At 30.1% G+C, this 13,438-nt stretch overlaps 1 protein-coding gene and 1 long non-coding RNA gene across 2 annotated transcripts in view; one reads left to right on the top strand and one right to left on the bottom strand.

Annotated features, from left to right (window-relative positions):
- Positions 1–7,674, top strand: part of pip (heparan sulfate 2-O-sulfotransferase pipe) — a 145,393-nt gene extending 137,719 nt beyond the window's left edge. The window contains exons 4-8 of the mRNA XM_012290947.2: positions 2,405–2,611; positions 2,889–2,968; positions 3,522–3,803; positions 6,073–6,227; positions 6,788–7,674. Of these exons, the coding sequence (XP_012146337.1) occupies positions 2,405–2,611; positions 2,889–2,968; positions 3,522–3,803; positions 6,073–6,227; positions 6,788–6,984 (921 nt within the window). The 3' untranslated portion in view covers positions 6,985–7,674. The remainder of the gene's footprint in view (positions 1–2,404; positions 2,612–2,888; positions 2,969–3,521; positions 3,804–6,072; positions 6,228–6,787) is intronic.
- On the bottom strand, positions 1,771–3,553 carry LOC105663244 (uncharacterized). Its single transcript, XR_013037372.1, has 2 exons — positions 3,465–3,553; positions 1,771–3,394 (listed from the first exon to the last, which is right to left on the bottom strand). It is a non-coding gene; the product is annotated as an uncharacterized LOC105663244 (long non-coding RNA).
- Positions 7,675–13,438: the final 5,764 nt, after the last annotated feature.

Genomic DNA, 13,438 nt, shown 5'->3' on the forward strand with positions numbered 1-13,438 from the left:
TAAGTGTATGTTAAATATTTTGTTTCGGTCCTCTTTTAGTGGTTCGATGAAAATTTTGACTTCAATTTAAGCGACCTTATATTTAACAGATGCGCGATTTTTTGTGTGTCTAGGATTTTAAATAAGAAAGATGGAATTACGAAATATTAAATCAGTATATTTTCTCGTATAATATAGTGTTCGGCCCACGTTTGAGTGACCAATTTTTATTGTGAGTTACATATTATTATTAGAATGAATATAGTTATTGCCACAATGAAATAAAATTTTGGTAAATATTTAGAATGAAACCACCTCCGATTTCGATTACCTTGAAATATGTTGTCAGATGCGTTTTTCAAAATAATGGCAATTATGTATACCTTGAGTGAAAGTCTAAATGAATAAATGACTAATATGTGCTCCATTTAGCATTCGACTGCATTAAGCTCAATCCTACATATACTATCTGTTCCTTAATCCCCGTATGTGTTTTCGAAGTACCTAAAAAAGTATGTCCTAAAGAGGTTTGGGGTTATTGTCGCCGTGGAAGCGGAGAGGTTTGGAGGGTGAAGCTCCCCAAAACAATACAGGATATCCTAGTTGTGACTTACTCATTCTTGAAAATATTGGCAGTAAAGCGCGTTATTTCTTCAAATATCTCGAAGACTAAAAGAGTTTGACCATCATATGTGTAGGAATACATTATTCAGAATGATGACCTTGACAACATATTTCAAGGTGATCGAAATCGGAGACTCCATTATTCAAAATATTTACCAAAGATACTTCGAAATTTTTATAATGAAACGCTATTTAAAATTGTCTTTAATTATGAACAACTACATTCGATATTGAAAGTTGCAAAGAAGTATTAGTATCGTAAATTTAATATGTCACGGAGTTCACCAAGGAAGATCACTTTTCAATGTTCTTGCGTTCTTGAATCTCTCGTTCTCAAGAAAGGAATTAGCAATTAACCAAGAAGTTCTAGTTATCGTTCCATTAAGAAAATCATGCAAAAGGTATGTTACTTCAGATTAGTAAGAAATTGAACGCTAATAAAGTACTTCTTACGAGATTGAATTCTATATTTGCAACTTTGCGGAAACGTATTTTCAACATTCGTACGGTCAGAGGAATTCTTTTTAAGCGAAGTATGTTGAACTGATTAGGTAAAAAAGATGGGAAGAAATGAAAACTGAAGTTTCAGCTATTCGTAAATGAGTTCACCGCAGCGAGAAAGTATTAAACTAGAACTAAACTAGAAGTATTCGAATGTTTATTATTTTCATTCTTTCGAGTAGGAGACATAGAGTATTATATTATATTATAATACACGCTAGATATTTATCAAATCAAAGATGTGTACAACCGAAAAAATGTGATATCAACCTAAAAAGCGAACAATAAGAATTTCTTGCAGCATCTAATGGTTATTGTTATAAATAAATGGTTTTTAATCAAAATTCAATGAAAAATTATCAAGTTTAGATATCACATTAAAATTCGTTTAAAGTAGTTCTATTTTTATAAAAGAGCTTCTGCAAGCTTTCCTTTTTCTATTATTATGTGATGTGTATGCATAATTTCTTATTAACGATGTTTATTCTATCAGTGCCTACGTATCACTTTATTATTATTTAAAGAATCTATTGAACTTTTTGGAACTAAACATATTTTTGAGAATAATCATTTTTCGTAAGCCTCACATTTGTAAAACATAGTACATATATTACAAAGTCTCGGAGTTTAAAAATTAACAGGTTCAAGGATTCAAAGCTTCGAACATTCAAAAATTAAAAAATTTTGTTTAATTCTTATTATTTACATAGTTAATATTTAAGAAAGTAAACAAAATGGTATTCACGTAAGGTGAAGTGGGGTAAGTTCGTAAACGGGACAAGTGCGTATACAGGGTATTTTTATTACAATATGAGCGAAATTTCTCCATTTAGTATGTTTGCTTCCTTGTTTTATTTCACTATATCCTGTTTTATATTTCAGCGAAGAGTACTTGTTTGCAGTATAGAGTACTTGCATAACGCAGTAAAAAGCAGTTTATAGATTTGTTAATAATTCTGCTCTTGCCCTATTGCACATGAAATAAAGTTTCAAAGTATTTAACTTCAAGTTACGTTTTTACCCCATTTTCGGGGAAAGTGCAGAGTAGTTGACATTTTAAACAATTTCCTATCAAAATCAAAATGTACAAGGAAAATTAAGGTCCTAGTTAATATTAATTAAACAGTAATAATTGTGCAAAGCGTTCGATATCGACAGTGTTTAGTATTTACATAGCAGACTGAAAATACTTACGTTTAAATACCAACTTAACAAAAACCAGTCTGCATTTATCCCATTTCACTTTAGATAATATTTAAGAAAGTAAAAAAAAATATTTATTCCTTTTATCTGATTTCAGAATAGAGAACCAGAAGTGCTGGACATCGATGCGCTCAATAACACAAAACGAGCGGGCAGACAGATTTTGTTCTTCAATCGAGTACCAAAAGTTGGCTCTCAAACTTTCATGGAACTATTGAGGAGGCTGTCCATGAGAAATGGGTTTACTTTTAACAGAGATCGTGTTCAGCGAGTAGAAACCATACGCCTTGCTCCCATTGAACAGGCAAGAAAATATTTAATATGTGCATAATTATTGTGACTCCTTTTCTTTTAAAAACTGGCACAAATATTTAAATTGATAATTGATTATTTAAGTAAAATTTATTATATTTAAAATTATATAATAATTTATTATAAAAGAACAGAGAATAGAAAACAAGGAAATTGTGTACAGTAGAACAATCATGAAAGGACCCATTTCAATTATGATGTTAGTGTATATAAAGCTATACGAATAAATGTAATGTGTTATTATCACTGATTATTGTATTTTCTTGCAGATTCAACTTGCCAGGATGGTCAGCGGTTATGCAGAACCATCAGTGTATATAAAACACGTGTGTTTCACCAACTTCACTGAGTAAGTCCCTTAAATTAAAGTGAACTCTAATAAACTTTTTAAGTAAAAATATGTGTATAGTAATTAATTATTATAAAATTGATAAATGCATAAAATTAAAATGGCAGTATAAACTACAAGGTGTTTCCGAAATGGTGCTAATAGTAATATTTAACAACAAAGTCCCTATATATTGTACTTGTGACATGTCTCTTAAGTTGAAATCAAGATTTTCGTCCAACCACAAACAAAGACACGAAACAGAAAACACTTACATCCACACTCGCTTTTTATTCCCGAATATTTAACTATTTGATATTATATAATTTAACATTTAAACAATACTCAACTAATTAACGTCCCATCTGTCACAAATTTCCAATAAAAAACCTCTCCAGTGTAATAATTTTGGCCACCTGCTATTATCGTTTAGGATACAAGAAATATCTAAAAAGATCACATGAAATGATTAGCCCTCATTAAAAAAAAGAACTAAGAATAAAATAAAATAACTTACCCGGAACTTCTTCGATCACCAATCTGTCTATTTAATACCCCATAATTTTCTCTCTAGATTCAACCTGCCTCAGCCAATTTACATCAACATAGTCCGAGACCCTGTTGAGAGAGTGATATCCTGGTACTATTATGTTCGAGCACCTTGGTATTACGTGGAGAGAAAGCAAATATTTCCAGATCTACCCCTGCCGGATCCCAATTGGTTAAAAAAGGACTTCGAGACCTGTGTACTTAAGGCGGATCGTGAATGCAGATACCTGGAGGGCGAAATTCACGAAGGGATTGGCGATCATCGCAGGCAAACGTTATTTTTCTGTGGTCACAGCGAGAAATGCACGTAGGTTTTTTTCAATTTTATTTTCGTATCGAAAAGACGACGTTAAGAGACAAAAACAATGAGTTAATTCCAAAAACAATGAGTCGGAGTCAAACGCTATCCTAGTTAGTTAAGAGAGATAACGCGAACAATCATTACAGTGACTACAATGCGTGAAACTGTGAAATAGATTGTTACCCCTCAATCTAATAATCCATTGCCTCAAGATTTCAACCGTGAACGTTGCTTACAATTTATGACATAATTGTCTGTTATCCGAGAGCGGCGCCAATGACATCACTGAAATTCGTAGAAATTCTAATGCTATTTCAAGAAGAACGAAACGTTGTAAACTTTAAATTGAAAGACAACTTTAAATTGAAACGTAGACTTTATACTGAAGGACAACTTCAAATTGAAACGTAAACTTTGTATTGAAAGACAAGACCAATATAATAAATTGGGCAAAGAATCATTTATGTCTGTTCATTATAACTTGATGTCTTATTCAATCTTCAGCCAGTTACTTTTGAATATTTCGAGGGTTTAGAGTCGGACGACATTATCTTCGAAGACATAATTCTATAGGAGAGAGAACTGTGTCTAGCATTCTTTGACTCGCAATAAATTTCACAGAATTGAAACATTATTTCCAAGAACTTTTAAACTATTAATTTTTTGGTAATAACATATTTGCAGTCGAAACGCACTTCTGTGAATGTAAATCTGTCGCTGACGCAAACAATGAATTTTTGAGGTTAACGTCGTCTGACTTAAATCCCTTGAAGTATAAATGTGACTTTGTCTTAAAATGTTCTTTAAATTGACTTTACCAATTTTAATAAATATTCACGAATTTTACAGTTTTAAAATGAAGTTTCAGACGTTACTTTAATTATCTATTTATTTTTATCTGCAAGCCATTATCTATGCCGCTGGAAGTCGTACACGAATTAGAGAACTTTTCTTGTAAATTGATAATTTTTGTAACTACAATAATTTTGTATATCTGAAATATTCCCACTTCTATGAAGGGCTTCAGGATTTACTAAGAACTGCTATAAATCTCCATTTTCTAGATTTATTAGATTTGTAACTATCTTGCAAGATATTCCACGTATCTCGTATATATGTTACCGTGAAAGACCGAAATCTGGAGAATGTCAACTTGCACCGGTGAATGTCAACATTCAGATAATCGCTTGGTGTATGTCCGAAATATTTGCTAAATACCTTTATTTCTGACTTACACCTGTAAATGTCGACATTCACCATGCACTAATGGTGAATGTTGAACATGTCGGAGATTTATATTTTCTTCTTCGTAATTCAGTCGCTATAAAACGTCATAAGGGTGACGTAACTTTTTCGCCTTTCTTTCTGAGAGGAGAGACCAAGAATTTAAAACACATAGTACATTCTAAGCATACGTGTTCTTCCTCCGTGGCCTATTCTGGCGTGAGTTTCATATAGTATACTGAACAATTATTTATTGGTAACATAATACTGTATATTCGTTTCCCCTGATTTTAATGGTACAATTAATTTCCTTTCATCATTAATTTTTAAAACGTCAAAACGTTTTAATCGTCTGTAATCCAAAGGTGTGTTGCACTTAGTTTTAGTAGAAACCACTTCAGAAAGTATTTTAGAGTACTTTTCTTGAGAAAAATAAAAACAATTGTCTTCTCGTTTACCAGCAATTAATGCATTTAACTTTTCAAGAAAAAGATCACGATTTACTGCAGTATCCATTCAATATAAATTACGGTATTGGAAACAAAAATTAAAAAAACGTTGCTCGCATTATTAAAGCTTGCATAAGATTGGCAAAGCTGACTGACTCCCAGCAGAACAGAGGATTTGGCGGGAGAGAGCCAGTCGCTTCTTTGTCGGTTCCTCTCTTTTGGACCTCCACCAGAGCATATCTACGATTGTCGACATACACCGGTGAAGGTCCGAATGTACAAGAATGTAATAAAATATTCGATCTTTCACCGATGTATTTGGTATGTGTTGACGTTCACCAGTGAAAGTCAACATTCTCCAATTTCGATCTTTCACGGTAACATATACACGCACGACTAACGAAGGGTTAATCATGAAACGGTTAAGGCCATCTAAAAAACACACTATCCTCAAACACTACTGGAAGTTACCGTAAGGTATAATAATATACCACACAAAATGTGTTGTTTACATTTTATTATATCGTTGCCTCCATATTATTTCTTCCATCAGTCAACAATTCAAATCTTTATAATACTTATTAACTGTTATTTTCTTAAAGGCCATTCAACACTGTGGGAGCCCTGGAACGAGCGAAAATGGCGGTAGAAAAACACTATGCCGTTGTTGGTGTACTCGAGGACGTGAATGCCACTCTCACGGTACTGGAAAATTATATACCCCGATTTTTTCAAGGCGCCACTGATGTCTACTATGGTAAAATCTTTTATTAAGCTTTTATAAATTCTTTTAAACTGTAATCGCAACAATAAAAGTTTTCACGTTGAAGTTAACCCTTGATGGATCAAAGTCGCCATTGATGCATCATACTGTTACTTATTTAATTTATTCCATGCAATTCAATTTTCTGTATTTTAGTTTGTTAACAACAATAAATATTTTCTTTCATACTTGATATAAAAATGTTTCTTTTCATATGAAAAACAGCTTAGATCTGGTAGCAAATCAGTTTGGAATACTTTTGGTCCATTAAGGGTTCATTTATATTAAACTTTAATCCACGTGAATTTAATAAAACGTGAATTTCCTATGATTTGGTTAATAACATCTTTTAATCATTTTTGCATATAGAATATGTTGGTAAAATTTAACAGTGAAAAACTAAGACGTAAATTTGATTAAAAATGAAAAATCAAAATGTGGGATCAACGTATTCTTTCCAAATCTAAGATATATCAGCTTTTGGATACTAAGAGGATTAATTTAAGCCTTGACATAACTGTCACATAGTCACATTGAAAAACTTTCATTTTCAGACGAAGTGAACGCGTTCACCAGAATCAACCGAAATTTCTTCAAGCCTCCAGTCAGCGAAGAAATAAAAGACATGGTACGAAGCAATTTCACTCGAGAGATCGAGTTCTATCAGTTCTGCAAGCAGCGTTTATACAAGCAGCTAAGAGCCTTGAAATTGTCGAAGAGCACGTCATATTCAGGAACAAACAGTTTATAATTGCCTCAAAGACACATTGAATTTCTTTCAACCGCAAGGGCGACTTAAGATGGCTGAAAACAACGAAACATGGACGTATGAAGATCTTTGCGAGAAGCAATAACAGAGAAGAAAACAGAAAGTTACAGATAACAATTATTTTTAACAGAAAATTGTTTGAAGCACGTTGGAACAGTACGCCAAAAGTGTTCCATGAATCTATTAAAAAAGTCAATGATCGATTTTAAAGAACAAATGTTAATTTTTTGTGATTCACGCGAGTGAGTGTTTTGATTTTGAATGGGACACTTGTAACCGAGTGCCTGTCTTGCTTTGTGATTTTTCTTATTCATATTACATGTAATTTAAAGAAACAGCGATGCGTTAAAATCGTTAGATCAACGAATATTCATGATATATGATGTTAAGCATATTTATTTATGTAAAGTCAGCTTGTAAAACACGCGAAGTGTTTCCGAATTTAGGGTTTTTCGATTGTTTCTTCTTTTAATAAGTCAAGGACCACTGTAAAGACTGATCTGAGAGACCAGACACTGTTTTTAACGATGGGTACTTAATTACTGCGACAGAAATTCACAGGGTACTGCTTATCAGATCACTGATCGTTTTTATTTTTAACGTTGACTTAAGCTGTTTTTTTAATGTTCACTTCTTTCCTCTGTTTTTGTAATAAACAGCTGCCATTCCGAACTGTACTTCTTTTCTTCCTGTATACCTTTACAAATCGACCTTATTATACCGATACCTGATGAACATTGTAACTACTTTATACATATTAGGTTTACATAAGATTTACAATCTTTTGCCTTTTTTTTTACGTATTTTTACCGTTAATGTAATAAAAATTTATGTATAGCTTTTTTCTTATTTTTTTTTGTAGTGTTAATAGTTGCTTGTTGTAAAATACTTGGAAGCCAGTTTTTGATTAAGTTAGAATATGAAATTGAAGAATAGAACATCGTAATAGTTGCAATAATAAATGTGTTTGGAAAAAATTCAAGGAAAAATAAATGTAATAAAAATTTCAGTATTGTATCTGTAGATATAATTGGTAGAAAATCAATGCAGTGTACATTTATTGAGATCTTTACCAAGATATTTGTAAGTGTCTTTGGTAAATATACAAGAAGAAATAAATGTAATAAAAATTACAGCATTGTTTTGTAAATATAATTGATAGAATATTATTGCACTGTACATTCATTGAAATTTTTATTGAAATATGTGTCTTTGGTAAATGTACAAGAGAAAATAAATATATTAAAAGTTACAGTATTGTTTCTCTTGATATAATTGATACAATATAATTGTAATGTACATTTATTGAGAGTTTTATCAAGTTTTTGAAACATTGTGTAAAGAAAAGTTAAATAAATATTGAACTGTTTATTTCAATAAACTGTTTATTGAATGACGTATGCAAAGTTGCTCTCTGTTAATTTCAAAGATGCTTAGAACAATATTTTATGGTTAGTCCACATAGCAGATCAATGTTTACTTTACATTAATAAATTTATAGACAACAAAATATTATATCTTAACAGAATATAGCTTGAAACATTTTCAATTTTACTAACTAATTATTACAATCTCTATTATACAATTTGGTTCACATAACTATTAGAAATAAAAATATACACATAAGAAATGAAAACTAAAAGCACTCAAAATTCTCATAAAAATTTGTACCTCTGTTTCTTTTAAAAAATTTATCTTTAACTTCATTTATTTACAAAATTTTCAATTTTTTTTACTATTAATTATTAACTGCATTAATCAGTCATAACTTAATTTAGTATTTATTTTACTATTAATGGAGTATAGAAAAATAATAACAGAATCATGAGTATAACAAATCATAGTGCATTAAATTAGCTGTACGTTAAATCAAGGAAGCTATGATAACAATCAAAAGTGGTGTAGTGATAAATAGTAAATAATATAATTTCATTTACAATATTGATCTAATTCCTCTTTTTTATAAATTAATATTGATATAATTGCAAATACAGTAATGTTATTTCTATTACTTATATGAGTGCAACAAAGTGTTTATGGAGAACAAACTAATACATTAATTTGTTATAAAATTTGCCACTAAAAATTAATTCACTTACTGTAGTATTTCATTACACAATGATTAGTAACAAATTTATTAATAATAACGTTTTAATAAATTTATTGTTAATAAAGAATTGAACAAGTAATTAAATCTCGTGATGCATATTGAGTTACAATGTTTGATTTTTAACAATTCAAAATACCTCTAATTATAATAGAAACATGGTTCCTGAACCTAAAGAAGGTTATTTCTTTTAATTACGTTTGTATAATAATTGTGACACACCGTAGTTAAAGTTACAATGTTTTTCATATTAGATGTTGAATTCTAACGCTAACTTCGGATAATCCTGTTATTTTTTGAAATATTGGAGATACAAGAACGATAAATATAAAATGTCAAACGCGGTAAATTCAGTCTTTTTTTACTACTTTACAATATTCTGTTTAATCAGTTAAGTATGTTTGGCGACTAAGTCCGTCATGGAGATATGGTAGAATTTTGTATCATGACGACTATATCCATCATGATGTAAAATTTTGTTACAATTTGATATTTAAATTGTAATTTTAGCGAAAACTAAATTACATTCGTAAATTGTAATATGTTTAAAATGTTTAGAGGTCAACACGAAATGAAATAAACAAATAAAAAGTGTAAATGATTTGAGATGGATTCATAAATTCTTGAGAGCTAACTCGACATCGCTTAATTAGCGCGACATATACTGATGCGCGCTTTGCAAAAAGATCGCCACAGTTAACTGGTTAAAACGCTGATTTGTTATTTTAGAAAAAATGAAGTTGAAATTTGGTTTTGGTAATTACTTATACTTCACATCATGGCACACCTGACCTTCAAACTAACACCTAAGTGAACAACCTTGAATCATCTCGTCAAGGCTAACAGTGAATTTTTTCCTGCACAAATAATTAACTGTTTGAGTTTCTGAAAAACACAAAAATATTTTTACCATTATACATTCGATCTGTCACACGGTAAACGGTTTAAGTTAAGGTTAGGTTAAACTTATATTTGTCAACACCTCGTCGTTGATGTCAAGGAGGTAGACCGTAATGTAAATTGTCAGATTTATTGGTCTGGCCACATTATTTATTGAGGAAGAGAGCGTTGACTTTGTGAAAGTAGAAAGAACTGTAGAGGTTTGACACGTTCTGAATAAAAAAATATCCTATAAACGAAATTATTAACATTTTAACAAGACTTTGATAAATTTCAATTCAGTATTATATTTTTGAACTGAAACAAGGTTGAATTTTTTATACTTAAATTAGGAATATATGCTATATATACTGCACAAATGTTATTTTATAAATATGTAAGGTAGGATTGATCATAAAACTATTAATATTTGTCTTCTGTTATATCTACAATACAGTCATTGGCCATCGAATTAGGACCACTATAAATTTTCAGCATTTTTCACATTTTCCGTAAAATTAAAGGTCTGTTCAAATTGTAATATTTATTAGCAACTAACATAACTACTACTATACATAACGTTATTAACACATGCTAATATCTTGTACTTCCACCCTTTGCTTTGGTCACAGTTTGAATCCGGCATGCTCTATATACATTGATCATATGCTTTATATCTTCATTATTTTCCCAAATATCTGTAATTCTTTTCAACTCAGATAATGTGGTTGGAGAGTTGTGAACTAGTCTTTTAAGTAGGCAGTCATTTTCTATGGCATTCAAATTTCACCTGACGCGCTATCGATAGCCGACCCTAACGTGAACGCTCGCACGGCCCTTGATCGCTCATTACCCACACAATTTATTATCATGATAGTAACAAATTGCTATGTATATATCGTTATCAAGGTATTTAGTAATAATTTGCATGACCTAAGACAATTTTCCATATATGATATATTCCTATAGTTATCAAAGTGAAATTTTCGTACGTGTTTCTAACTCAATGGTCAAGGACTGTATACACAGGCTCTTCAATGTTTTAGTAAAAGATTATGAAGAATCAAAAATTGAGCATTGTCAAATAAAGATGAAAATTCAATGTGTATATTCATTCACCTTTCATCGTTTGTTTAATCATTTTTCGGCTTAATTTTTTATTTCAAAGTAAAAGTGCCTTATACTGTGGTACGTTCAATATTAATTGTATCAATATACAACCAACTCTTATTACTTCCATCTTGAAATTTTACAATGCACCATAACATGATCGTCAAATGAATTAATAAATCCTCAGAAGAAAAGGATTGTACCAAATCTTTTAATTAGTAATAAAAATGTGTAATCGCTCATTACCCACACGATTTATTATCATGATAGTAACAAATTGTTATGTATATATTGTTATCAAGGTATGTTGTTATAATTTTGACCGAATACAATTCTCCTCATATGACATAATGTTATAGCTGGAAAAGTGAAATTTTCGTACGTAGTCCTAATTCGATGATCAGGAACTGTATATAAATATATTGTTTTCTAAATTCGATATCAAGAATATTATCCCAAGTTTGAAACAAAATATACATATAGTGCACGTGAAATTATGTAAGGGGATTTAAAATCTAACTTTACAAATTTTAAATGTGTTTAAGAAAAACGTAAACATTCGAATATTACAATCTTTGTTTATCTGAATGAAAACTTATCTTAGTAGATATTTATTGAATATTTACTTCTTATTTGATTTGTAAGAGTCTGCGTCTTTTTTTATCTTGATTTAGAATTCCTATTTTAAAATGGGATTAAATTTCCTTATCTTTGTGATCAAATTTCTTTATCTCTGTATTCAAATCTTCACTTCACTAAAAGATACACGTGCGTACTGTTATGTAAACAAAATGCCTAAATTCAATGATTAAAAACAGTTTTATGTTATCAAATATTTGTACACGTTAATATGAAAACAACTAATTAAAAGAAGTTTTTGATCTTCAAGTAATAATTAAAAACAACTATTGATTATTAAGTAGTAAGTAAAAACATTGATTATTATCTATCTCAATCTAAGTGATAAACTAAAGGTTTAAAGTAACTCTAGATTGCCGGGTCATCATAGCCGTCGATAATAATTCCAGAAGTCGTTTTTGAAAATAAGTATTATAGCTTTAGGTTAAACTTATGTCATACCCTTTACATCAAGTTTTCTTTTAGTAGCAGAAAAATAACACAAAGTGTGTATCTGTATTATGTTATAGGTGTAATTGTATACACGAATGTAATTTCTCTCTTCAAAAAGAGATATAAAATACATTTAGTCGAACACAATGTAATAAATATTTGAATACATACTGCATTTAATAAAAACAACAAATTTTATTATTTTACTCATACTCATTAATGTCGAGATGTTGAAATCCTCTAAACTCCTACATTTTTAAATATCCAAATTCCTAGATATTGAAATTTTTGGATCTTCAATTTTGTGGATCTTTGAAACTCTCTAGGTTTCCATCATTCTGTACACCCAAACCTCAAAGCCCCATATTGTAAGTTCATCAAATTTCTGAATTCCCGTAACTCCAAGTCTTGAAATTTCCAAATTCCTTCGTTTCATACTTTTAAGGTAATACCTTTAATTCATATCTTTAAGTCTCCAAATTCTTAAATCAGCAAATCCTTCAATACCAAATTTCAAATCATCTTCATGATTCTAAACCCTTATATTCCTATATTCCCAGCATTGGAGAGTTTCGAGTTCCAAGTTTATTTTCCGAGTTCCAAGATCTCCATATTCAAAAGCCTTCAAATCCCACTGTCCTCAAATATCTATGTTTTCAAATTCTTAAAACGTCAAATTTCTATATTTCCACGTATGTAAATTACGAATCTCCAAAATCCCCAAATTTCTATATCTCCAAATTTTTTATCCATCTACAAATATTCAGATTCCTGAAAAATAGATTCCTTAAAAATCAACGAATTGGACAATCGTCTCACTTTGGTTTCACATTTTCCCTAAGAAAGTAAAATTATTTCTGATTTTACCGACTGCTGATAATCATGATTACTACCTTATCTCTACATAAAATTTAATACACCACAATCTAACTGAAACCTTGACTAAAGTTGGAAAAGTTGAAAAAATACTTTGTTTATTAAATTCTTTTTTATTAATAAAATTTTGAGAAACTTTTTTCTTATAAAAAATACGAATTATCGTAATAACTCTTTCATCCATATTTACAAGACATTGACTTACCTGCATAAATACCCTTTTGTAGACCAAATGTAATATTTCAAAAATTAAAAAAAAGATCAATTCTTTTAATCAGAAACAATTGTGAAGTAAAGAATATCGGGGTTTTTAAATGAAAATAGTTTTTTTATTCTTTCTTTTGTTCTTCCCGACCATTTTTTTATTTAGGTTTAACTAGAGAAACTATTTAT

Source organism: Megachile rotundata, chromosome 3, assembly GCF_050947335.1.
Source record: "Megachile rotundata isolate GNS110a chromosome 3, iyMegRotu1, whole genome shotgun sequence".
Lineage (NCBI taxonomy): Eukaryota > Metazoa > Arthropoda > Insecta > Hymenoptera > Megachilidae > Megachile > Megachile rotundata.